The sequence below is a fragment of the Vicugna pacos genome, chromosome 3 (assembly GCF_048564905.1).
Source record: "Vicugna pacos chromosome 3, VicPac4, whole genome shotgun sequence".
NCBI classification, from domain to species: domain Eukaryota; kingdom Metazoa; phylum Chordata; class Mammalia; order Artiodactyla; family Camelidae; genus Vicugna; species Vicugna pacos.
The window spans coordinates 24,254,277-24,280,588 of NC_132989.1; the positions used below are offsets into that span (position 1 = coordinate 24,254,277).

Consider the following 26,312-nt stretch of genomic DNA (forward strand, 5'->3'; position numbering starts at 1 on the left):
TTTAGGGCCCTTGTTCGTCCTGAGGTAGAGGTGGGGGACTACATCTCCCAGGAAGCACCGCGAACAAACACCGGGACTCTATTCCCCAGAATTCCTCGGGGTTTCGCCCTACCAGACGGTATTCGCTTGGGAGCGAACACTTCGGGGCCAAGATGGCGACAGGAACAGGCAGTAAGTGTTTTCGCTGCTTTTTGTGGAAAGTCTTTGTAGAGTTGAGGCCAGGCAACAAATTTCTGTCACACGCTTAGGGAGTAGGAGCAATGGGTTTACCTTAGGGTCCAGGACTTTCAGAGACCTGCGCTCGACGGCTTTGTTAAGGCCAGTGGTTGGGTTGGGGCCCAGGAATGTAATCTAGTGTCTCAGTAAAGCCGAAAATATTTGAGAGAAGCAGCTCAGGGACTTTTATATGTTCGGGAGTTCTGCAGTGTGAGAGGAAAAGGTGCCCTAGAGACTCGGGCGTGTGTACAGAGATGTGAGCCATACGGAGTGGCTGGCATCTCAGGAGTTATTTTCTGACGTACGTTTGTGGGGCCCATATTCACAGAGAAATGGAGTATTTTAACTGTGAGCTTTTTCTGCAAGGGGGGAAACTGCATTTCATGCATCTCGGCCATTTTCCTGTTTCATGGATTGGAAAGATTTTTCAGGCCCGACAGCTAAAGGAGGGAGGGGCGGCGGGAGTTGTTACTGAGAGAAGTAAACAAGTTTATGCTAAGAAAGAGGCGGGGCAGTAGGAGAGGGTGGCCGCTCTGAATCTTGGGAAACAAACCTTTGGCGTGCAAATTGAAATAAAGCATTCTTAAAACAGGGCCTTTCGGGAGAAGTGTCCTATGTTAATCTGGCAGTCTCCCCTCCGCACCCACCCCCCTTAAAAAAAATAAAGCAGAGTAGCCATGGCATTTGAAGAAATAAGATGTTTTGCCGGATACTCAGTGTAGTTCTCATGCAATGAATAAGCACCACCCCAGTTGTGGTATTTACTAGAGAGGGGAAAGTAAGATTTGGTGATAGTAGCTCACTTTATCCTTGCAGGTGAGGATGTTTTGTTTTAGGCTTTTAGTCTTCACTTTGGAGTTTAGAACTAGTGTCTCAGTGGTTGTCTCTAAGTCTTAATCTCCTTTCAGAACATAAACTGCTGAGTACTGGCCCTACAGAGCCATGGTCCATCCGAGAGAAGCTGTGTTTGGCGTCTTCTGTCATGAGGAGTGGAGATCAAAATTGGTAGAGTATCAAGGATGTCTGCTTTCTTGGATCTTAAAAACTGTTGGGTATTTTTTTTAACAGTGGTGGAATCCTAGTTAACCTGTAAGCAGTATTTCTTTTTTAACAGCTTTATTGACATATAATTCATATACCGTAAAATTAACCAAGTATATTCACATAATTTAGTATTGAATTTAGATTATTTTAGTAAAATTAAGTGTTAATTTTAGAACATTTCAGTTACCCCTTAAAGAAACCTCTTACCTCTTAGCCATCACTCTGCAATCTCCTCTTCACCTCCCTAACATCTCCCCTCCCCTTACCCCTCTAACCATTCATCTACTTTCTGTCTCCATGTAGATTACCTATTCCAGAAGACGTTTCATATAGATGGAGTTATATAATTTGTGGTCTTCTATGACTGGCTTCTTTTACTTAGCATAATACTTTCAAGGTTCATTCACGTTGTAGTATGTATCAGTACTTTCTTGTTTTGATTGAGTAATAGTCGATTGTATGGACATGCCACATTTTGTTTATCCATTTGTCAGTTGATAAATATTTGATTGTTTGCTCTTTTTCGACTATTGTAATTCATGCTGCTGTGCACATTTGTGTACAAGATTTTGTGTGGACATGTTTTCAATTCTCTTGATAGAGTGGAATTGTAACTCAAAGTTTAACTTTTTGAGGAACTATCAAACTAAAAAGTGGCCCCACCATTTTACATTCCCACAAGTAATAAATGAGAGTCCCAGTTTCTCTGCATGCTTGACAACATTTTGTTTGTCCTTTTGGTTATAGCTAAACTAGTGGGTATGAAATGGTAACTTATTGTGGTTTTGACTTGCATTTCCCTGATGACCAATTTTTTGGGGCATCTTTTCATTTTCTAATTGTCATTTATATATCTTATTGAGAAATGTCTGCTCAGATCCTTTGGATTCTTTTTCATTTTATTGAGATTTAAGAATTTTTTATGTATTCTGGATGCAAATCTCTTGTCAGATGATTTGCAAATATTTCTTCTATTTTATGTGTAGTCTTTCCACTTTCTTTGGTATTATTGACATCTGTTCATGTTGTTTACAGTACAAAAGCTTTTAGTTTTGATATGTCCAGTTTATCTATTTTTTTCTTTTGTTGCTTGTGCTTTGGGTGTCATAGCTAAGAAACCACTTCTACGTTTTCTTCTAAGAGCTTTTAACTCTACATATTGAGATGTCTTTGATCCATTTTGACCTAATTTTTGTGTATGTTGTAAGGCAGGGGTCTCTTTTGCATGTAGATAGCCAACTGTCTCAGGACCCAGTATTTGCTGAAAAGACTGTTCTTTCCCTATTGAATTGTCTTGGTTCACAGTATTTCTTTTAAGTACCAGAAGGTAGGACTGTGTGTGGTTTCCAATCTTTTTTGCTACCAGTACATACTCCTTCATTTTTAACATTTGTCTTTCTTCCCTCCTCTTGTTCCCTCAGGCTCTAAGGATGCCTTTTAATTGTCTTCACTGTTCTAATTACTTAATATACAAATTTATATCTGTATGGTATGTCTCTGCTACTTTAACCATTCACACGAGTTTACCAAAGCACCATTATTGTCACATTTAGTGCTTCTGCAATTTCATGTATTTTTCAAATAACTTTTCAAAGATGAAACCAGGATACTCCAGGTAGCAGTTGTTCTTGAGCCGGTAAACCCCACCATAAAATGAAGCAAACTAATTTGATAAACCTCAGATTGAACTTAAATATAACTCAACTTAAATATAAACTGAACTCATTTTTAAACAAAACACCAAGTAAGCTGGTTGAAGTGGAATTCAATCTATATTCTTACATTTTATTAGAAAAATAGTATAAGAACACTTAAGTAAAACTGAGAAATTTTAAATTATATTTTTTAAGGAGGTACCAAGTTGTAAGATTCAAAATTTAAAGTGGTACACATTATTTTTCTTTCTTCACTGTACCTTATCTCACAGTGTTAGGTTTTTTGGGGGGTGGGTAGGAGGTAATTAGGTTAATTTATTTATTTTTAATGGAGGTACTGGGAATTGAATCCAGGACCTTGTGCATGCTAAGCATGCACTCTAGCACCTGAGCTATACCCTCTCCCAGCAGTTTCTTGTGTGTTTCTCTGCCATTTATTTTTTTTTCTGCCATTAATTTTGTATACATGAACAAATATATATTTTCTTTGTCCCCCTCCTTTTTAAAATTTTTTAATTAAAAAAAATTTTTTAATTGAAGTATAATCGATTTACAGTGTGTCAATTTCTGGTGTACAGCACAATGCTTCAGTCATACGTGAATATACATATATTTGTTTTCATATTCTTTTTCACTGTAAGCTACTACAAGATATTGAATATAGTTCCCTGTGCTATACAGTATAAACTTGTTAATCTATTTTACATGTCCCTCTTCTTTTTAAACACAACTGGTTAGGTACTGTATAAATCTGTACACTTGACCTTGCCACTGCTGCTATTTTTTCCCTCTAACTTGCTACTATATCTTACAGATCATTGTATACCTTTATATGAAGGTCTGTCTTATGTTTTTTTAATAGCTGCGTGATTTTTTTTTAAGCTCAAGATACCATTTAAAATTTATTTGGTAATGCAGTTTAGTTAATCTTCATGATATCGATTTAATTTTTTTTCCCTGCTGACATGCTGTAATAATGTGTGAGGTCTTATCACTGTCCTGTTCCTGTGCTTTCAGCATTTCATATTTCTAGCTGCATGATATTTTATGGATATACCATAATTTATTTAACTGGTACTGTATTTATGGAAATTGGCTAATACAAATATAACCTTGCATAGTTATGTATAAATTATATTTAAGATAAACCGAAAGTAGAACTATGGAGTCAAAGAATATTTGAGTTTATTAAGTTTGAAAGCATTTCAAGTTGCCCTAGAGATTGTTTCAATTTATACTCCCATTGGTAATATATCAGAGTACCTGTTTTTTAGTGTCCTGGCTCATAGAATGTGTTGTTATATGTTTTTGATTTTTGACAATATTATGAAAGATGAGAAATGGTTCTCATATTTTTCATTTGCATCTATCCTATAATGAGTGAGGTTAAATATCTTCTTGTGTTTTAGAGCCACTTGTTAAGGAGTTTCTGTAAACTGCTTTTTCCCATTTTTCTGTTTGACTATTAGTCTTTTTAATTTGGCCAGGCTGGTGGGGTGACTCCTTATATATTGGGGAGATTAGCAATTTGTGTTTTGAGATGCATTTTAAAATATATATCCTTAAACATTTTTTAAATTACTTTTTCTGAATACTTTTTTTTTAAAGATTTTTATACAACTTTTAAAGGTTACTTTTAATAAGGCTTTTCTTATTTTTTAGGGTATCAGTTAGCCGAGCAATTAAACCCTTTGCGGAACCTGGCCGCCCTCCAGACTGGTTCTCTCAAAAAGTAAGTTCCCAAGTAAATGCTCATTTTGAGCAATGTTTGAGATGTGAAGTGAATTCCCTTCCAGGTCCTGCCCTTTAATCACAGGCTTTTGTACCATGAAGGAATAGAATGGTTGAGAATACTTTTCCTTTTTCCCAGTGTTTGCCATTGCATCCATGTATGCTCACATTACAAACTATTCTTGTTAGTGTAATGTAACAGTTAAAAGTCCAACCTTGGAAGTTAGACAGGATTTAATATGACTCTACTTGAAAACATTGAACCATGATCCTCAGTATTATTATTTGTAAAATAGAGATAAAAGTTGTTTCAGGATTGTTGTAAAGATTTAGTTAAGGTAATATCTGTAAAACATTTAGCACAGTGCCTTGCATGTGGTAACTACTCAATAGGTATTAGGGATAAATATTGGCTCTTAACTTGTCTTTCCCCAAATACACAAACTGTAGGCCGGTATTTTCTTTGTTATGGTATTGATTATATTGAACTGATTTGATTGCAAAATAATTTGCCCTCCTAGAAACTACGCATAACTTAAACAAAGCTCCCCTCTCTAAAACTTAGTCTAATACGTTGAAACTTTGAAAGGTCATTCCTTTTAGGCTTGCTTATCATATTTTTACTTTTTTTCCATAGCATTGTGCTTCCCAGTACTCAGAGCTCCTGGAGACCACAGAGACCCCGAAGTGAGTACAGAGCCAGGCACCTGAGCCAAATCTCTTCAGTGGAGAGTATTTACTGTAGAAATCTTTTTTTTTTTTAAATCTATTTATATTACTGGTAGCTAAGAGTATAATAGAAGTTATCAATGGTTAGGTGGTAGAGAAGGCTCAAAAAAAGCAAGTGGGAATAGGAACAAGTGTTCTCTTATTTAAGTGTATGTGTGTTTGTGTGTTTTTAATTTTCCATAGACGGAAACGGGGTGAAAAGGGAGAAGTGGTGGAAACTGTTGAAGATGTCATTGTTCGGAAACTGACTGCTGAACGAGTTGAGGAACTAAAGAAAGTGATAAAGGAAACCCAGGAAAAATACAGGTACGTTATCAGAGAGGACACCAAAAGGTTGGGAGAAACAAATGGGGCTGACTTCTGATTCTGGTCAGAATTTTTCAAATAGATTAAAAAAACTCAATCTACTTACTTCTCTTCCTACAGACGACTGAAAAGAGATGCAGAATTAATTCAGGCTGGGCACATGGACAACAGACTGGATGAGCTTTGCAATGACATTGCAATGTGGGTTATATTATATTGTTTTTCCATCTATACTATTTTTTTCCTTTTTTACCCTCTTTACTCCTTAATAATCTGGCTTATTTCCTACATCTGCCATCCTTTTAAACTTGAGAGATTCTGAAAGGGGAAAGCTTTAGACTGGCCTGGTAGCTGGGAGAGGATAGTGAGTCCTAGAAGGTAATGTGATAGAACATTTCAGTGTAAGAATATAACTTAGTTCTAATTTAAAAGTGGCTCTGCTTTGCCTTGGTGAAGAACTAGTAGTTAGGCAGTACACTCAAAATTCCCTGTTTTGCTGATAAAGATTCTTTTCCTCCAGAAAGTGTTAGTCTGGCAAGAGATTTCCTTGTGAGGGTACTGCAAACTGTGAAGGAGCTAGAACTGACTGGGATCTACCCTTAATTTCCTCTTTAGGAAAAAGAAATTGGAGGAAGAGGAGGCTGAAGTAAAGAGGAAGGCTACAGATGCTGCATATCAGGGTAAGCTGAACCTACTGATTCTGTTTAGTATTTTGACTATACAGCACTGCATGCTGATGAGAATTATTGAGAAGAATTCAGTCATTGGACAAGAAGAGGAACTTAAATATTTGTTAACTCTAGGAATACATTCTCTGAGCCAGTGAGGTCCTTCCCTCTTGTTAAAAGCAGAATCTTAGTAAGTTATTAAAGAGGATATTAAGGGATGTTTAAGCCAGTTTCCTATTCCAAGGACCTTTGGGGTAAACAAGATTGCTGAGCATGAAAATTGCTCATAGGAAAAATCAAGCTAAAAAGTTGTAAAGAAAACTTTTTAATCCATATTCATAATGCAACATTCCTATTTGTCCTGTATTATATAATAGTAGTGTAGAATCTAGTTTCATTGATTTAATCTTGAAGGCTTAGAAATTGTTCTTTTTTATGTTATAGCTCGACAAGCAGTGAAAACACCACCTCGGAGGTTACCCACTGTGATGGTCCGCTCTCCTATAGACTCTGCCTCCCCAGGAGGTGATTATCCACTTGGGGACTTGACTACAACCACTATGGAAGAGGCCACCTCTGGGGTGAGTATATTTCTATCCGTAGGAATTGTTCAGCAAAGGGGCAATAAGCCAGCAGAGAGCTGAGTAATGAGGAAACCACTTTGGGCTTAGAGGCAATTTCCTCTCATGGCCTGAGTGCAAAAGACTTTATTTACCATGTTCTGTGCTCTAAGACAAGAATGGGCATAAAAACATTGAGGCTTTTGACATTTTTAGATAGGTAGAAGACTGTATTAAGGACTTTTTTTTGTAAGTGTACTGGTCTTAGGAAATTCCTGCTGTAATATGGAATGTTTTCTTTGTAAATATAACATTGATAGGGGGTAAGGAGTTTGTAAAAGGCAGGTTGGGTGGAGTGGTTGAGTCATTGTGGGTTTGAGCGGGTGGAAAAGAAAAAATTGTGGGGAAGGAAGAGCAGGAGGGGTAGAGGGTTTCCTGGGCAATTCCACTCAGGACTAATAAAGTAATAGTTAGACACACTAACCCATCCAGATTAGTAGGGAACCTTCCTGAGTTTGAGAAGTCAGATAAAGGTTCTCTGTTGTCTCTTAGGTAACCCCTGGGACTTTGCCGAGTACCCCAGTCACCTCGTTTCCTGGAATTCCTGACACCCTTCCTCCAGGCTCTGCACCCTTAGAAGCCCCCATGACCCCAGTAACAGATGATTCACCCCAGAAAAAGATGCTTGGACAGAAAGCAACTCCACCCCCCTCCCCTCTGCTGTCAGAGCTCTTGAAGAAGGGCAGCCTCCTGCCTACTAGCCCCAGACTGGTATGGAGACTTCTGTGGGTGTTTGAGAGCTGTGGTGATTTAGTATTTTGGAAGGGAATGCCTGGGACCTAAAATATAACATGGAAAAAAATAGTTCAAAAGAGGAAGAGATCTCCTAGTTAAATGTTAATTCAAAACAAAACAAACACTTGGTAGTATCCTTGGCTCCTGAGGTATCTGAAACCACAATTACTTTGGTTCTCTTCTCCAGAGAACTCTTGTCAAATAATTTTTGAAAATTAGTGTTCCCCATGGGTCTGAAATTATTTTCTTTGGATATTAACTTTTAATTTCATGAAGTTTGGTCAACTGCTGGAGCTTTTTGGGAAGTGGTAATAAAGGAAAGCTTGAGGATAGCCTTCACCTCTATTCTTCCCTGGTAGGTCAATGAAAGTGAAATGGCTGTGGCTTCTGGCCACTTGAACAGTACAGGTGTCCTCCTGGAGGTAGGCGGGGTCCTTCCCATGATACATGGTGGGGAGATGCAGCAAACACCCAACACTGTTGCAGCCTCCCCTGCTGCTTCAGGTAAGTCACTGCTTTTCTGTTACCTGCTTTGTTTCAGAGATGTTGAACTTGGCATTGACTGTCCTTGGTTTCTAGCCTTTGTTACTAAGCAACTGTCAATCCTAGATTTAAAACCCCACCTTGGAGCTACTTTACCTGTTAAACTTGAGATTGTAAATCTATTCCATCTTCAAAATACTGATCATCCTGGATGACCACAGCATAAATATTGATGAGAGAAATAGTTAATAGTAAAGCTGAAAAATCATGGAAGGGTGCTAGAGATACCTGAGACTACAGCATAGGGAGACAAGTTTTAGAGCTAGAAAATGAGGCTTGAGTCTCAGGCCTGCCACGCACTGGTTTTGTAACCTTGGATAAGTAACTTAACTCTTGAGCCTCAGTTTCCTCTCTTAATAATTGCACCATATATACTTCACAAGAATGTAGTTAAAATTAAGTAAGGTAGAAAATATAAAACAAAAAAAAATTTTACAATATACTAAATATTAGATTTTAGTATTTGGTATTAAATTTTGTGTGATTTATAGCATGCTTAACTTCAGCAGCCATAACAGATTTAGTCATGCTTTTTTTTTTTTTAATTACCCCTTATTTTTCATATGAGTTGTGTATTCTAATGCTTTGAGTCATTTCTAACTTGGCAGAAGATCTTAAGTAAGGTTTGGAAAAGTAAGGATATAGGTAATGAGCTTATTCAACAAAGGAGTTACTTTCATCCTTTGAGACTAAAAGTTTTCTTGATTGAGTCCTAAAGTGGCTATTTACTTCTTGGTCAAGTGCTTTCTTCTTAACTTATTTTGTGTACCTCTTTGTCTGTTAGGTGCTCCCACTCTTTCCCGGCTTTTAGAAGCTGGTCCTACACAGTTCACCACACCTCTTGCTTCCTTCACTACTGTTGCCAGTGAACCTCCAGTTAAACTTGTGCCACCCCCTATAGAGTCTGTATCTCAGGCTACCATTGTCATGATGCCTGCGCTGCCAGCACCATCCTCTGCTCCAGCTGTCTCCACTCCTGAGAGTGTAGCTCCAGGTGCGTCCCTGACCCATGCCCTGAGCAGCCACTAGATCCAAAATTTCATTTTGAGCTTCAGTTAGAGAAAAGTGAACAAGAGCATCAGTTTTAATTCAGATGGTTCTCTTCTATTCTCCATGGACATGTGCCATCTTTATCCTTAGAAAAACAAGGATGTGAGAAGAGGTGGGTGGGCATTTATGTGCTAAGGGTGAAAAAGCTAAGTGTACACTTATGAGTGGGTTTGAGAATGTGTTTTAACCTTTCTAGATGAAGCTGGAGGAAAGAAAACATAGGCAGATGTAAGATAACTTTTTCTCAGCTTAAATGTCTGGGTATTTGACATTGTCTAGATTTTTGGTGTGATCTCCAGGTGGTTAATTGGTACTAAATAAGCTTCTGAGATGCTTTTCTCTTCCTTTTATTCAGTGAGTCAGCCTGACACTTGTGTTCCTATGGAGGCTGTTGGGGATCCACATACTGTGACTGTTTCCATGGATAGCAATGAAATCTCCATGATCATCAATTCTATCAAAGAAGAGTGTTTCCGATCAGGGGTAGCAGAGGCTTCTGGAGGATCAAAGGCTCCGAGCATAGATGGGAAGGAAGATTTAGATCTGGCTGAGAAGATGGATATTGCTGTATCTTATACAGGTGAAGAGCTGGATTTTGAGACTGTTGGGGACATCATTGCTATCATTGAGGACAAGGTAACTATTCAGTAAAGCCCCAAAGAATCTCTCATGGGTCCTACATAGGCTTCTCTCCTCAGCCTCTCCTTGCTTCTTGTAGTAAGAATTACATAAACAAGCAACTCTTCTTGCTTCTTCCCATCTTCATCTCTGGTCCCAAAGCCCTTTGGTGCTGACATACTAGTTATCTCCCCAGCCGTCCTTATGTACTGGTTTGCACAGGACATGTGCCTGTCCATTGGTTGCTTCTACTTCATGGAGAAGATGGAGAGAGAAGCTGCAGATTCAGGCCATCTCATTTGGTGCTAATGAATTGAGGGACTTGGGCTTCTTTCTGTGACTTCAACAGTGTGTGTATTACGGGACAGGTAGATGATCATCCTGAAGTGCTGGATGTGGCAGCAGTGGAAGCAGCACTGTCATTCTGTGAGGAGAATGATGATCCCCAGTCCCTGCCTGGCCCCTGGGAGCACTCGATCCAGCAGGAACGGGAAAAGGCAGTACCTCTCCCTGCACCAGAGATGACAGTCAAGCAAGAGAGACTGGACTTTGAAGAAACAGAAAACAAAGGAATCCATGAACTGGTTGACATCAGGGAGCCCAGTGTTGAGATCAAAATGGAACCTGCAGAACCAGAGCAAAACATTTCAGGGGCTGAAATAATAGCTGGAGTTGTTCCAGCTTCAAGTATGGAGCCACCAGAACTCAGGAGTCAGGACTTAGATGAGGAACCCAGAAGTACTGCAACTGGAGAGATTACTGAAGCAGATGTTTCCAGTAGGAAAGGCGATGAGACTCCACTTACCACGGTGAAGACAGAGGTACTTAAGTTCAGGGGCTGGGAGGATGGAGGGCTATACCTTAGGTAAAAAGTGACAATTTAGGCCTTTGGTTGTCCTGTTGAATGCCTGAGTTCTGACATGCCGATGTGTCTAAAGCCCATAAGTGTGATCAGTACTATATATACTTATCCTATTCCTGTTGAGGTGACCATTACATGAGTAGGACTTAGAATTTCTTGTATAGTCTTATTATCATTGAAGAATAAAGTGTAAGCTGTAGTGATTTACCACTGCTTAGGCTTTTTGTTCTTTTTGGCCTTCAGGCATCCCCCGAAAGCATGTTGTCTCCATCACATGGCTCAAATCCCATTGAAGATACTTTAGAGGCAGAGACTCAGCACAAGTTTGAAATGTCAGGTAAATAATAAAGCCAGGAAATCTGTACCCCATAACTAACTTTAAATCATTTGCTTTGGCTTCTGAGGGATTGTGGGCTGTGGGCAAGTAGAGGAGGTAGAGTAGGTCAGCATGGAAAGGAGAGCTGCAGGGGATTATTGTCCATAGGAAGGGGAAGGCTAAGGTGGAAAAATCTTCAGGTAGTCTTTCTCTCCTCTGCAGACTCATTGAAAGAAGAATCAGGGACTATTTTTGGAAGCCAGATAAAGGTATTTCAGACTTTTCTTTATTCCTCTTGCTGTGTGACTAGATTTCCGTATAGCACTACCTTTTTAATGAATTTCAGTAAACTCACATCTTTATTCTCTAAGATGAGACTGGTTAAGGAGTTGCATGGGGAAAAGCTGCAGTGGACAGTCAGGTATAGTGGGAGTGCTATGGAAACATGTACCTCCCATCTTAAAGAGTTTGTGAACATCACACAGAACTTTCTTTGCATATAATGCACAAAGAAGCTTTGATACATCCAGTGATTTAGACTGAGAAGGAATATCAGAACCAGGGAGAGCATACAAGAAATCATATTATTAATTACACTATCCAGAGAAAGTGATCCAGAGTTTTCTTTTTAGAATTACTAAAGCAATAGTAACAGACAGACTTAAAGTAATGCGATGTGAGCTTGCTCCATCAGATAAGACACAAAATAAAAACTATTTTTGATAACTTTGTACCCAGGGTCAGAGTTCCTTTCAAGAGCAAGGGGAAAGAAGGAACGCCTCTTAGCTTAGTCTTAAGTAAGTAGCTTTTTTTTTTTCTTCCTTTTAAAAAGATCCTGGGTCTTATTCTTTGTCCAGGTTCTAAATGATTTGATCATCAGTATCTGTAAGTAGATGGTAGTATAAGTGATAGAGAGCTCAGTCAGGAAACAGTGTGAGGCCATTTTCTAGAACTAATCTAACCCAAAAGATAGATCATGTTTTAATGATGCTTTGCTGGATAGCTTTGCTCTCCTTTCCATTTGTTGATGGAAGCACACTGTGTCTAAGGATGCCCCAGGTGAGGATGAGGAGGAAGATGGAGTCAGTGAAGCGGCCAGCCTAGAGGAGCCTAAGGAAGAAGACCAAGGAGAAGGCTATTTGTCAGAAATGGATAACGAACCTCCTGTGAGTGAGAGTGACGATGGCTTTAGCATACACAATGCTACGCTGCAGTCCCACACACTGGCAGACTCCATCCCCAGCAGCCCGGCTTCTTCACAGTTGTGAGTATCTGAGATTCTTTCTTTGAGGTCAAGGCATTAAAGGTGAGAAGTAGGAGAGGGTCTTTCTTTAGTCTTACTTTAGTCTTACTTCTTCATCTTCCTTTTCTTGGCCTGGAACAAATAGTTGAAAAGATATAATTAGGACTTGTTGTTGTTGTTGTTGTTGTTGACGACTTATGCCAAGTGGGACTCCCATATTTCTTTTATTTCAGCTCTGTCTGTAGTGAGGACCAGGAAGCTATTCAGGCACAGAAAATCTGGAAGAAAGCCATCATGCTTGTATGGAGAGCTGCAGCCAATCATAGGTAAATGGGCTTTACTAATTAGTAGAAACATTTTCTCCTGCTCCTCATTGTTGGTAACCAGAACAAAATCTTGAGTACACTTATATGGGACTGATGGCATTGGCTCTTAAAACTTTAGCTGCTTAGATCAAGCTCCCTCAGCTGTTCTTCTGGAGGATCAGTCAGTAATTGTACCATATTCTTTTTGGACAGGTATGCCAATGTCTTCCTGCAGCCTGTTACAGATGACATAGCACCTGGCTACCACAGCATTGTACAAAGGTAAGCCATGATCCGTTCAGCATGCTGACTTGCCCGAATTGTAAGTTGTCAAGTCTTAGTGGATTTTTGTGTTAGACAGAAAGTTTAAAGCAAGTGTTTTAGATGTAAGGATGACCAAGTGCTAAACTAATCATTTCATTGACTGGATCATCAAATCTACAATAATTAGCCCCCTTTATTACCTTTCTCAATGCTTATTATACAGACTGAATTTGGCTTTTGGGTTAAATTCATAGTTTGGGGCAAGGGTTTGATGTTTGAGTCCTAGCAGCTGGGACTGAAGTTATATATGAGAAAGTGTATATGGTAATGATATATTCAGGGATGCAGTTGAGTCTTCTTCCCCTCTCTGCTCCCACTTACCCTTGTTCTTCTTTTAGGCCTATGGATTTGTCAACTATTAAGAAAAACATTGAAAATGGACTGATCCGCAGCACAGCTGAATTTCAGCGTGACATTATGCTGATGTTCCAGAATGCTGTAATGTATAATAGTTCAGACCACGATGTTTATCACATGGCAGTAGAAATGCAGCGAGATGTCTTGGAACAGATTCAGGTACTTTGAGGATCCTTAGTGTTTTCGGACGATGAAGTGAAAGTATTTAAGGGTAGGATTCATAACTGATGTTAAGGACTGCTGTGGTTTTTACTTTGAACAGCCATCAGGGACACAGGAAGATAAAATTTTGTTCTTGCTGGATTCAGTGTTGGTTTTCTCATTTTGGTTTGGTAAAATTGTGAGAGAATATTCTGCATTTATTGGGCAAATGTCTTCAGTTTCTTTAAGTTTTTTAATAAAATTTTTATAAAATGGTGACTGTATATTTTTAAAATTACATTAAGTATATACATGGTAGTGAACAAATAGTTTCTTCTCCCTTTCTTTACATTGCAGGGAGCCTACTTCTGTCCTGTAGTTGCATTACCAGGCACCCTTTGAGATACTAATTTGAAGGGGATGTTGTCTGGCTCTACAGAGTCTGCCAAATTGCTTAAATTACTTAGTGATCTTCGGTTCATCTAGTTTTATTCTTTTTCCTATCTTAGAGCATAGATATTTTGATGCTGTATTTAGCAAAAAATAAAAAAATTAGAGCCATTTGGCATTTTCTGACTTCAGCATGCGCAACTAGAATTAAAAATGTGCTAAACTTCTAATCAGTCAAGAGATATTTGAATGCTGTTTGCAGAAGGATACTGTTCAAAATCCTATTTATAAAGTCTAAGGTGTCTTCATTCTTCCCTGCTGGATCAGGTCTCTAGGCCTAACTTTGTTTCTTCTCCCTTCAGCAATTCCTGGCCACACAGTTGATTATGCAAACATCTGAGTCTGGAATCAGTGCTAAAAGTCTTCGAGGGAGAGATTCTACCCGCAAACAAGATGCTTCAGAGAAGGTGAGGAGACCAAGAAAAAGCCTATGTGCCAGTGTTTCAGTGCTAGAAATCTGAAGCATCTAAGGAACCTTATGTTACTACTTGGTACTGCCAGGATTCTACATTCCAGTGGTATACAGACATATAGATCTTAGAATGGTGGTTGTTTTGCTCCCATCCAAGCACTGAAGAAACCTGCTGTGACTGGAAGGTCCAGTCACATGAGAGAAACTGTGAGCTGGGTGAATGAATTGTTATCTCCTCTGGGAGAGTGCTTGCAAGGTGGAAATGACTTAGCTTGCAGCATTTGGGGACCACTAGTTCCTGTTCAGAGGCGTAATGGCCATATTGCTTTTGGATCTCTTTCCTCTTATTCTTGAGTTTTAAAATTTTGTCTTTGTGTGTGTGGTGCTTGTGTCTCTGTCCTGAGGTTTGGGGTGCTTGCAGCTGAGAGTTTCTGTGGAACCTGATCAGTGTTTGTTTGTCCTCTAACAGGACAGTGTCCCCATGGGCTCTCCTGCCTTCCTTCTCTCTCTCTTTGTAAGTATTGAATGGCTGCAAGGGGTGGTGTTGCCACAGAGATTCTTAGCTCCTGCTGGGGGTGGGTGGCAGAGGGAACTCCAACATGCAGACTGTGGCAATGTCTTGAACTTCTGTTTTTTCAGGTCATCAAATAAGAAAGTCTCTTCTGCATTTCTGTCTTTCTGCATGTGTGTGTGTGTGGGCTGGGTAGGGACTGTTTATGAGTTCTCTGAGCTGATATGAGTTATTCTTGGTAAGATCTAGGATGCATCTGCTCCTCATTTCTTGACTCCACCTTTTGAGAATTCTTTTCTTACAAATAGAAGAATGCTCAGGGCAGCAGCTGCTAGCTGGCTTTTAAAAAGTGTTCCTTATACTTGCAGATACTCAGCACATGGTTTTTTCTTTTTCTCTAACGTGAAGTTGCAAGAGTGATGCCTGATACATAAACCTTCAGTAAAATTTAAGATAAAGATCTCGGTAACAATGACCACTAAAAATAGTAGTGACTGATGGAATTAAGAGATAAGCTTAGTAAAGTTAGCCTGAAGACTTCTGTCCTTTTCCACCATGATTTGAACAACTCTCTGACTCTGTTTTGTTCATTATGGGGCACGCGGTTGTGATGTAATGGAAGGATATCAGGCTAGAAAACCACATGATCGTAAAAGTCACTGAATTATCTCTTGGAGCTTTGTTTTCCTTATCTATGTAATGGAGGTAATGTAAAGAAGTACCTGTCCAGCCTACCTCACAGGGATGTTGTGAGGATAAAATAAGTTAATAGGTATGGAACTGGCTTGGAAAAAAAAAAATTGAAGTGTTATACAAATGCAAGGGTGGTATTTTTATACTTACTGTTACCTCAAAAGCAACTTGTGTTCATGAGCTCTGAGAATTTTAGAGTCCTTGCATTATTAGAAATACAAAAATGGCCTGGCCCAGCAAAAGTGTTCACTAGTTCATCTTGCCTACAGGCCTCAGCCTGTACCACAGATAGAACACTGTAATCCCTATTCTTTCTTATTGGCCTGCAACAGTGACTCTGGATCCCCAAGCAATTGACTGGCTGTTGCAAGGCTGGTTAATAAGATCTTTTATCTATTGAAGACAGCAAAGTGTTGGACAAGAGGAAGGAGCTGGGCTGCAGGGAGAGAGCAGCAGATGGAAAGAAGCCTTCTGATTGTCCTGATCTCATGGAAAACAACTCAGGAGGTGCTAGGGAACTAGTGCCAGGGTCAGTCTGCAGGAAAGGCCTTTCTTATAGGGACCAACAGCTGGACAGGTATGTTAGCCAAGAATCTCACTATCCACTGCCCTTTCTCACTCTCCCACCTTTCTTTTACTCTTCCTTTTCCTTTGCACATGATTTGGGGCCTGGGTGGGATGACTCATTGTCATTCTCTGGGACCCTAGGTAAACTCCAGTGACCTCTAAGGTGGGCAGGAACAGGATACTCTGCCCTGCATTTCCTCTCACACACTACTGCCAGGTACTTTTTAGCCCACTCTGGGAAGACAGACACATGCCCCCTCATTTCCTGGATTTTTCTGCTGATTCTCTCCCCTCTCTCCCAGAAAACCAAATCCCCAGCATTCTTGTTTCACCTTCTCTCTTAACTTGTAACCAACTCACTCATGCTCCCTTTCTTTGTCTGCCTGTCATCTAGGATGGGGGAACCAGGGGGCGCCGCTGTGCCATTGAAGCAGATATGAAGATGAAAAAATGAAGCCTCAGAGTATCCATTTTGAGCTGAACCTGAAATAGAAGTAAAGACAAGAGTTTGGGCTTGTGGGCCCAGTTCCAGAAGTGGAAGTTACAGAAGAGGAGGTGCCTGGGCCATGTGACAGAGCTGGGAAAATCTTTCTCCGAGTGTTGGAGTAGCACAATTGCCTGTTTTAGGGCAGAAATCATGAGCTGTGTTAATGTCCTAATGTATTGCTAGCAGATTGTAGCTAGTTTGTACTGTCTTGTGGAGTGTACAGACTTTAAAAAAAAAAAATCCTGTGAAGTGTGTGTACACAATAAACTCTGAAAGAAAACTCTAGTCTTTGGTGTGTTCTTTGTGTGAGTGTGTATGTGCGAAATTTGTGACTTCTTTTGCATAATAACTTTGATCATTGGTGGGAATGAGATTGTTAGAGGAGGAAAGTGGTCTTATAATATGAACTGTTCTACAACAGCTCAGAAAAGGTAAGTAACCAAGATTGAGTTTATAATTAATGTTTTAAAGTGTTGCATTGTGATAAGGATTGTCTTACTCAGTTTTTCTTGACTGTTTGGGAAGGCTTAAGGTTTTCAGAGTCTGTTCATGGCATTGCTTAAAGATCAGAGCATGGATATAGGTAGCATCTTTGTTACTGTCTTTGCAGATGGTATTTCTAGAATAGTTTATTACTGTCTCCTTCCTATGTTTCTATGTGTAGAGTTCTTACATATTTCAGAATTCATGACATTGCTGTTTGAAGGCTAAACTCAAATTTAGACTTCCCAAATTTATCACCTGGGTTTATTTCAACTTCTATTACTAAGTAAAAATTAAATCAGTGAAATGAACCAGTACGAGCATTTTATTACAAAGCAATTAATAGGATATTGTCTAGTATTTCAAGCCTTCTTGAGAAAGATATGGAACTTTATGATTAGATATGATTAGAAGTCACAGATCTTTTTGGCTTAAAACTAAAGCTTGTTAGGATGCTAAGGAAGTAGAAGTCTTTGTGAGTTGATAAGAAAGTTCAATCAATCTAGGAATTAGAAAATTAAATATAATTACAGTATACTTCTAAAGCAGTCCACAAGCATGCATGTGATACAAGCAATGGAGCCCTAAAAGTTGGAGAAGTTTGTGGAGGAGGAGGCTCATTAAAGGATATAGTTTTCATGTTGGTAGAGAAGTTGATTTACAAGCTTAGCAAGCCGAGTTAAGGTACAGGCATCTCTGGTGGGGGAAATAAGGAGACAAATGTAATTAGAATAGGGATCATATTAACGAATAGTGAAATACTGGTACTGGTCTAAGGGGACAAAATAGGACTGATTTTATGGAGGACTTTGAGTGGCAGATTGAGAAATTTGTATTTGAGGTGGTAGCTATGGTAAAGCCTTGAATCAGGAGACTATACTTTTCAGAACAGATTGGATTAAAAATAGAAAAACTGACCAGAAGTCCATCACATTTATTCAAGAACAAAGGATAGGCATTGGGAAAAATTATTGTGGAAGAAAACTGGAAAGTGGACTTGCTTACTGAATACCACAGAGGAAAGAGTCAAAACAGGATTAAGAAAGTAGTGTTGATGATGGGCATAAGGAATTTAGGGAGAGCAAATGTTTGGGAAGATATTCAGGAAGAAGAGTGATAATAGTTTTAGAGGTGTTGAATTGAAGCAGATGATAGGGCACGTAAAAGGAACTGATCTTTGGGTACATGGAGAAATGAGACTAGAATGCATATAAAAAGTAAAGATGGAGAGATTTGGAAGCCTTAATGGAGATCAAAGTTGAAACGTCAAAGTATCTACATTTTTTAAAGGACATATTAAGGAAGCAGAGGACCAAACAAGAACATAGAAGACAGGTTTATTGAAAGTTGTAAAAGGGAGAGAACAAAGGGATCAGAAAACAGGAAAGTGTAGTGTTATGAAAGCAAGGGAAGATATTTTAAAAACCTGATACTGCAAGTTATTCTGAGCATTGAGAGTTGCATATGACCAGGATACCACAGGTAATCTTAAAGTACACTTTGAGGATTTAATGGTTGATAGGTGAAAACCGTACCCTAAGGAGAATATCCCTTGTCCCTCAAATTTATTGCCTTGCAGTTGAGTTTAAGAGTTATTTGGGATAGAGGAGTTCAGTTGTTAGCTATGCTCCTCCGGTTTTTTCTTTTGGAGAATGAGGAAATCCATGAACAAATAATTATTGGGTAATATTTCTACTATACTGTTTGACATAGGGCTTTAACTTTATTCCAAGTGACAGATCACTGTCTCTCGATGTCTCCCTTCAGCTAGCTTTTACTCTTCTTAGTGATGAGTAGAAATTTCTAACCCCTTATCTTTCTTCTGAAATTGGGAAATGGAAATGCCTTAGGAATATTGATTTGAGTAAATTTACTGCATTTTTTTCTGTGTATTTACAGATGGGGCATGAATGGGTTTGGTTGGATTCTGAACAAGACTATCCCAATGACTCTGAGTTGAGCAACGACTGCAGGTCCCTCTTCAGCTCATGGGACTCCAGTCTGGATCTTGATGTGGGCAGCTGGAGGGAAACTGAGGAGCCAGGGGCTGAAGAACTAGAGGAAAGCAGCCCCGGGAGAGAATCTAGTGAGCTGCTTGTGGGGGACGGAGGCAGTGAGGAATCTCAGGAAGAGGCAGAGCAAGTCAGCCAGCAGAACCTCCTCCACTTTTTCTCTGAGGTAATGGGGAACCATCTTTAAAGATGGGAGAGTCTCAACCTCCTAAGAGAATGCTTACCCACATGTTATTTCTACCGCTTTTAATGTTTACTAAAATACAAGCTCTACATTGGCAGGAACTGAGTTCATTGCTGTGTCTCCAGAGCTTGGGGCTGATACAAAACATGCATCATATATGTGCTTTTTAACAGAATGTTCTAAGATCCCAGGCATAGGTCTGAGTCACAGGAATTGGAATTCCTATACGTAGGACTACTTTGAATATTCATGCACTTCATTCTTTCAGAGTCACAGGAGGTGACGCTTGCCCAAACATTCCTTGAAGCTTATAATGTTGAGACTTCCAAGAGGCATTCTGTGGTGTGTTTATCACCCTGGCTAACGGCTGAGGACCAGAAATAAACAGAATTGGACAGAGTTTATATTTATGTGGCAACTATACACATTCAGGAGAACTTAGGTCAAGATCAGTAAGAATCCAATTCAGATATTTCCAATTCTATCTGCATTGTCTGGCAGACAAAATTTTCAGCAGTTTTGTAAACATTATCAGTTAATGAGAGTTGATATTTGAGATGAAAAATTAGAACATAAGCTCCTTAAGGCAAGAATCATATCTATCTTGTTTTCTTTTGGATTCCTACCAACTAGCCCAGTGCCTATATATATAAGATATTTGATAAATTTTAAATGACTGGATGAATCAAATCAATTTGCCATCTCAGACTTGCGGCGGTATAAATGATGTGGCATTATTAATATGTAGATGATCATTTCCATTGGTGTTCTTATGCATCTAACAGTAAACTGTGATTGCAGGTAGCTTATTTAATGGAGCCACTGTGCATTAGCAGCAAAGAATCAAGTGAAGGCTGCTGCCCTCCATCTGGTACCACACAACAAGAGACAAGGGAAATTGAAGTTATTGAAGGAGAAGAGGAGCCCTGCAGAGAGCCCGAAGAGCTTTCAGCCAAGGTAGACCTCTTGGTAGCTGAGAAGTCATCACTGGAAGAAAATGGAATGCCAGAAGTGGCTCCAGCTCCTTCCGATATTTGGGTACTTCAGGAACAACCCACAGGGAGTGAAGAGGTAAGTGGTGAGTAACTTAAACCAGCTGTCTGATTGGTCCTGTACACCAAGAGGCAGAACAGAGTGGTTAAAGCACATAGGCTAACTCCAGGGAATTCAGCTTACCTGTTCTAAATCCTGGTTTTAGCACCAGTTAGCTGTGTAAGCTTAGACATGTTAGAGATCATTTTAGAACCTCAGTTTTCTCTGCTGAAGTGAAATAAAAGTGCTCTACCTTATAGGTGTGCTGTAAAGTTTAAATGAGACAATTCATGTAAAGCACTTAGTGTACTTCATGGCTCATAGTAAACAATCAGTAACATTCAGAATGCCATTAATACTATCTGACCAGTTAGACTAGTTAGCTCCAGGGCCACAAGTAATAATGACAGTTTCAAAAGGCAACAGTGTCTATCTAAAATTGAGTGTATTGCTTTTTCATTTTTTCTTGGGGGTACAGAGTCATCAAAGTTCTCTAAGAATTCATTGCCTTAGGTCTAGTTGTCACCTTTCTCTAATTTCTTCTACAACTTTGTATAATAGGCCTCTTCTCATCTGAAGGTCAGCTTTCATTTATCCCATGCAAGAAAAATTACTTTCAGGATGGTAAATCTCCTTCTAAACTTTCCTTTGTTTCCTGGCATTCCAGGGGGAGGTTCAGCAAGAATCCAAAGAGGAGGACCAGGGTGAAGGATATGTGTCTGTGATGGAAGACCAGTGTTCTTCAGGTGAATGTGATGATGGCTTCCACATCCAGGAGACTCCTCTGGTGAATATCCTTTTCAGCCATGCTACCTCCTCAAAGCTGTAAGTAGAGATTTTTATCCAAGGTTGTTAGGACTCATACTTTCACTTCTCTTTATGCCTATTTGTATTTCTTGCCATGAACTTACAAAATTACTTTTGTAAATTGAAAAGAAAGAAAGAGTTTGAATACTAGAAATAGAATTAAATATAAATTTTATTGTATAAACAGAAGTCTATTTCTGTTTCACAAACATTAAGAATCTCATAAGTAACCCTTCTAATTACTATATTTATTCAGGAAACATGGCTGAGTCAGATTGTCCTTCAAGTCTAATATTATACCAACTATATTTTTAAAAATATGAAAACATCTATTAACTTGAAATTAAACATTATTTTGAAGTTATCGCTCTTGTTCCTTTTTCACAAATCTTGGGAAATTGCTTGTATAATTGTCTTTTTTTTTAAAATAAATAATAATGGAGCCAAAGGGCATACTTCAGAATCTTAATTTTTTTTTTCGGTAAAGTGAACTTTTTAAATCAGAAAAACAGTTATTTTTATTATGGTAATAAATAGTTCCTTTTCTGGGCTTGCTCTTGTATCTATCTATTGAGAGAAGATAACACAAATTTTTTTTCCCTTTCTTTTTCTTTACTACATCCCAATCCACCATTATCTGTGGGAAGGCAAACCAGTAATTATTTTAGCCTTCTTTTGTTTAAGGTATACAACTGAACCATGCATATATATTTTTTAAAGAGCAGATTTCAGATTTTTGTTTCACAGATAGAATACAGCTTAAAAACTAGCTTGCTGAAGAAATCGCTTCCTTTGCTTTTCTGTAGCTCTTTTTCTAAGTATTAGCAGATGGCATATGATGATTATCCCCAAAACAGGAAATTTCTAATCTGGGACGTTTTATCTCAAGACATTTCAGCATCTTGAATGGCAAACTCCACACTCTTATCTTAGAATTTAGGTTAAACATGAAAGCTTTATTAGAAAGCAATAGATATTAGTAATTGAGTCTGCCTGGCTAGCTAGCTTAAGGGGAGATTAATAGCTGAGTTCTTGTGTTATCATCAGAGAAGCTTAAAACTACTTTGAAAGATAGACATTCCTTAGGCTCCTCTTTTCTGGCTTCTCCCTGAGTCTGTACTGACTTCTAGGAGTAAAGTAGAGCTTTTGGAGTACTGCAAGTCCTTTCCACTCTCATACTTTTACTTGTAATTGCTTGGCATACCTTTCTAAATAGGTGGCAATAAAGGTAAGTAGGAGATTGTTTCATAAAATATTGCAAAGGTGATTGATTTTGAGGTTATAGAACCTATCACAGTAACTTTCACTTAAAGGAAACTTACTGAATATCTGTTGTGTGGATGTATGAATAAAGTTGCATCAGTACAAAGGAGTATTGTTTATTCTGACTGACTGAACAGAAACAAAGGAAGAGGTTTGTGTGGGGCTTTAAATGCTTTGTTCTGATAGGGCTCTGGGCTTAAGCATAAATTGATTTTTGTGGTATGTAATTTAGATACAGGTGAGAAATTGCATCATGAAAATGAATGGTAACATGGCGTTGCTCAGATTGGAGAAAGATGCTCAAATGGATGCACACAATATGGTACATAAAGCAAAATGAGGGTGTAAAACCCCAGGTGTGAAGAGAACCCATTTAGAGATAATAATGCAGTGTGTAGAGTGAGAAGTGGAACATGATCTTTAACTTTGGAGTAAACAGAAAATTTGCCAACTAGGAAAATTATAAAATGAAATAAAACATTAAACAGTTGCACCTCTAAAGAAAACCTAAATAAATTTAGCAGTTTGGCCCAGGAAAGGAAGGGCCATGAGGAGAAATGAATTTTTCTTAGGTATTTTAAAGATTATTAAGGAGAATGAAAAGGAAAATATTCAAATTGTATAGTATTCAGATGAAATGAAAGAATTCCTTGGGATGTGAAACCAAGTATTTTTTCTCTGGAAATAGAGGAGAGGTACTTACTGTATGTGTATGTGTGTGTGTGTGTATATACGTTTTATTGAAATATAGTCAATTTACAGTGTGTCAATTTTTGATGTACAGCACAATGCTTCAGTCATACATGAACATACATATATTTGTTTTCATATTCTTTGAGAGATACTTCTTAATGTGGCATATTTCTACATAAAAACAGGACCAGATTCATTTATCAGATACTTATTTGAGCACCTACTATGTGCCAGGCACTTGGGAAACATCAGTGAAAGACTACTTTCATAGACCAGTTCTTTAGAGTCATAGATGCTGGAGAATAAATCAGGAAGATTCCAAAAGGCACAGGCAATCTCGGTTTGTAGAATACTTTATAAGAATGTAACCACTTCGTTGGGTAATGGTGAAGAGAATATTTATAGAGTCTGGGGTTTCTTATGGAAGCATTAAGTATGTTTTCATTCCTATGGTGTTATCCTCCAGATGTTAACTAGGAGCATTGTGGGTTGAGGAAACCTCATTACCTACCTGGGAGGAGTGGGTCGAATACCATTTATGAAGTTACTGTTTCTTTTCTGTCTTGTTTTATCCTATAGGTCTGATCTAAGCCATAGTGACCCTGTTCAGGATCATTTGCTATTTAAGAAGACTCTCCTGCCAGTATGGAAGATGATTGCCAGTCACAGGTGGGACTCCAAGCCACTTTTGGAATTCACAGCAAGTCTTCTCATTTAGAGTGACTCTCCAGGGTTTCTTCATCCTCTCTGGGTTTGTCCCTGAACAGGTTCAGTAGTCCATTTCTGAAGCCTGTGTCAGAAAGGCAGGCCCCTGGATACAAGGATGTGGTGAAAAGGTCAGTGGAAAAGGGGTCAAGAAAGGTTGGTTGCTTTTATATCTGTCTTTTCATACTTTTATTTCCCACCTACTAGATTATTTCTTTATTTCATTTATATTACTTAAGCTTAAGATGTATTTTATGGCTGAACAAGATTGTAAAGTTAGGATAAGCTCAGTCCTCATTTGAGAATACAAAGAACAAAAGGATAAAGAGGCTTTTTCTTCTTTTTTCAGTATTGACTTTTAAGTAGTATGATCCATTTATTATAATCTTACATTAGTCTTTAGTAGTTTTTGACACTGTTATTTTGGAACAAAACTTTAAAAGGAACACTGTATTCACTCAGGCAGTTATAGGTATGCTAAGGTGAAGATGGTAATCCAAATGGATTTTACAAACATTGGTTGATGGCAGTATTTTGGATTTTTACAGCATAGTTCAGAACCTAAAATACTGTTATAAATGAATATGTTAATAGTGCATAAAAGATCAGAAAAGGACCTTTGGAGACAGATTTCTTAATTCTGTAGATGAAGAAACTAAGACTCAGAGGTGGTCATGACTTGTTTGCGATTAACAGTGAATAGCAGAGCTAGAACTATACCCTAGCTTCTTCCAGTTCAGTTCTCTTTCTGCACTGCTATGCCTTCTCTTATATACCCACTCTCTGTGTCTCATAATATAATTATTTATCTTACTATTCACTTGATTCTCACTCTTTTCATCTCCATGAAAGACGAAAAAACTCTTGAGCTTTTGATTATACAGTAAAAGAAGTTGGTACCTGGTATATGACTACACATTGTAAACAATCAGTCTGTAACTACCATGTGATAAACTGATCATTGGAACTCTACAACTTTGATACCTCCAATTGTAAAGTGTAGTGACTAGACCTGTGGGCTCTGGAGTCAGGCTGCCTCTGAATTGGAATCCAAGCTGTGTGACTTTGGGCAAGTACCTAACTCCTTTAGATCTCAGTTTCCTCATTACCGATTGTGATAATGGTACCTACCACATAGGTTTATTGAGAGGGTCAAGTGAGTTAATATAGAAAGTATCTAGCATAGCACTTGGCATATTGTAAGCAGTACTGCATTAGCTGCTGTTTGTTGCTTTTTTATTATTTGATGGGGATTGTTATCTTTAGCATTGTTTTCATTAAGAGCTGGTTAGTTCTCCAAGAGATCATGTTAAGTCACCACATGTTCCACATGAATGTTTGATTTCATCTGATTTCTCTTGGCCACCTGTAGACCCATGGACTTAACTAGCCTGAAAAGGAATCTGTCTAAGGGACGGATTCGCACCATGGCTCAGTTCCAGCGTGACCTAATGCTGATGTTCCAAAATGCTGTGATGTACAATGACTCTGATCATCATGTGTACCATATGGCTGTGGAGATGCAGCGAGAAGTCTTGGAGCAGATTCAGGTACTGTAGGTAGAGAGCTGCAAGAAAAACGAGTGTGGTCTCTGGAATCTGATTTTAGAAAGTCTGTAAGAATAAGGGTGATTCTGAAGGGATCTTGTGTTCCCAGAGTTTATGTGTAGAAGACGATTCAAAGTCCTGAGGGACTGACATTGTACTGGCTGGTTTGGAAAACCTGAAGCTCCCTGTGACCAGCTTTAATAGATAGCGATATAAAATAGCCTACGAAGGCAAGCCACAGTGAAGAGCTCTTAAGAGAACTGGGATAGATAAGTAATGGGAACACCTGCTTCCAGAGCCTCAAGTCAGAGGGCTAAATATGTAAACCGAGGCTGGAGTTACTGTCCATTTTTTAGTTGCTATAGCTGTTGGTATTAATGTGTGTTCACATTGTCCCATCTATAGGAGATAAGGCATGATAGCTAGAAGGAGACATTTGAAGGTTTCTTTTCTGAACGTGTTACTTTAAAGAAAAAAGCATAGTTAAATCTGTGTGGAGAAAAATAAAATTGCATTCAAACTTCCATAAAGATTCATAGCTTGCTGTCTGCTTTGACCCTGTAGGTGCTGAGTATTTGGTTAGACAAAAGAAGAGACTTAACTAGTTTGGAATGAGAACCAGCCAACCCCGTGGATGATAGAAAACCTGTTTTGTTAACTTGGAGCTGCTACTCTGAACTTTTCTGGAATTTGGACCTCTCATCGAGACTCTGACCCTAGAGAAGATCCCAGTACTTGTTTACCACTTCTCTGTTGTCTTTTCTAGTAAGAATAATGCCTTAACTAACAACCAAAGAGTCAAAGGTGCCTGTAGACATAATTTAAAGAAAACAGGAAAAGCTGAGATCTGGGGGTATGCTGTGAATGTTGCTCACATCTTTGTTCCATAGGCTTAATTTAGAGGTAAATAGATTAAACCTCTTGTTACTGCTCTTTAAATAAATGTTATTTCACAAGTCAAAATATTGCTTTTTAATTACAGAAGCTAGGAATAGAGGGGATG

At 38.7% G+C, this 26,312-nt stretch overlaps 1 protein-coding gene across 10 annotated transcripts; it reads left to right on the forward strand.

Moving 5' to 3' along the window:
* The first annotated feature begins 5 nt into the window (after positions 1-5).
* Positions 6-26,272, forward strand: BRD8 (bromodomain containing 8). 10 transcript variants are annotated; one of them, XR_012067773.1, is made up of 28 exons: positions 6-171; positions 1,125-1,221; positions 4,578-4,647; positions 5,284-5,333; positions 5,559-5,681; positions 5,802-5,882; positions 6,297-6,361; positions 6,794-6,930; positions 7,462-7,680; positions 8,064-8,208; positions 9,032-9,241; positions 9,653-9,933; positions 10,284-10,736; positions 11,021-11,114; positions 11,316-11,362; positions 12,128-12,357; positions 12,570-12,662; positions 12,855-12,923; positions 13,304-13,481; positions 14,216-14,320; positions 14,795-14,839; positions 18,966-19,244; positions 20,064-20,333; positions 20,962-21,119; positions 23,637-23,726; positions 23,825-23,918; positions 25,135-25,312; positions 25,874-25,932. XR_012067773.1 is itself a non-coding variant. In XM_072956939.1 (28 exons), exons 1-28 carry the CDS (start codon positions 153-155, stop codon positions 25,922-25,924), a joined length of 3,906 nt encoding a protein of 1,301 aa, XP_072813040.1. In that variant the 5' UTR covers positions 6-152; the 3' UTR covers positions 25,925-26,272. The 10 variants fall into 10 exon arrangements, 9 of the variants coding, with proteins under 9 accessions (XP_072813040.1, XP_072813041.1, XP_072813042.1 ...); XM_072956939.1 differs by having other exon boundaries at positions 23,825-23,893; positions 25,874-26,272; XM_072956940.1 differs by having other exon boundaries at positions 12,143-12,357; positions 23,825-23,893; positions 25,874-26,272.
* The last annotated feature ends 40 nt before the right edge of the window (positions 26,273-26,312 follow it).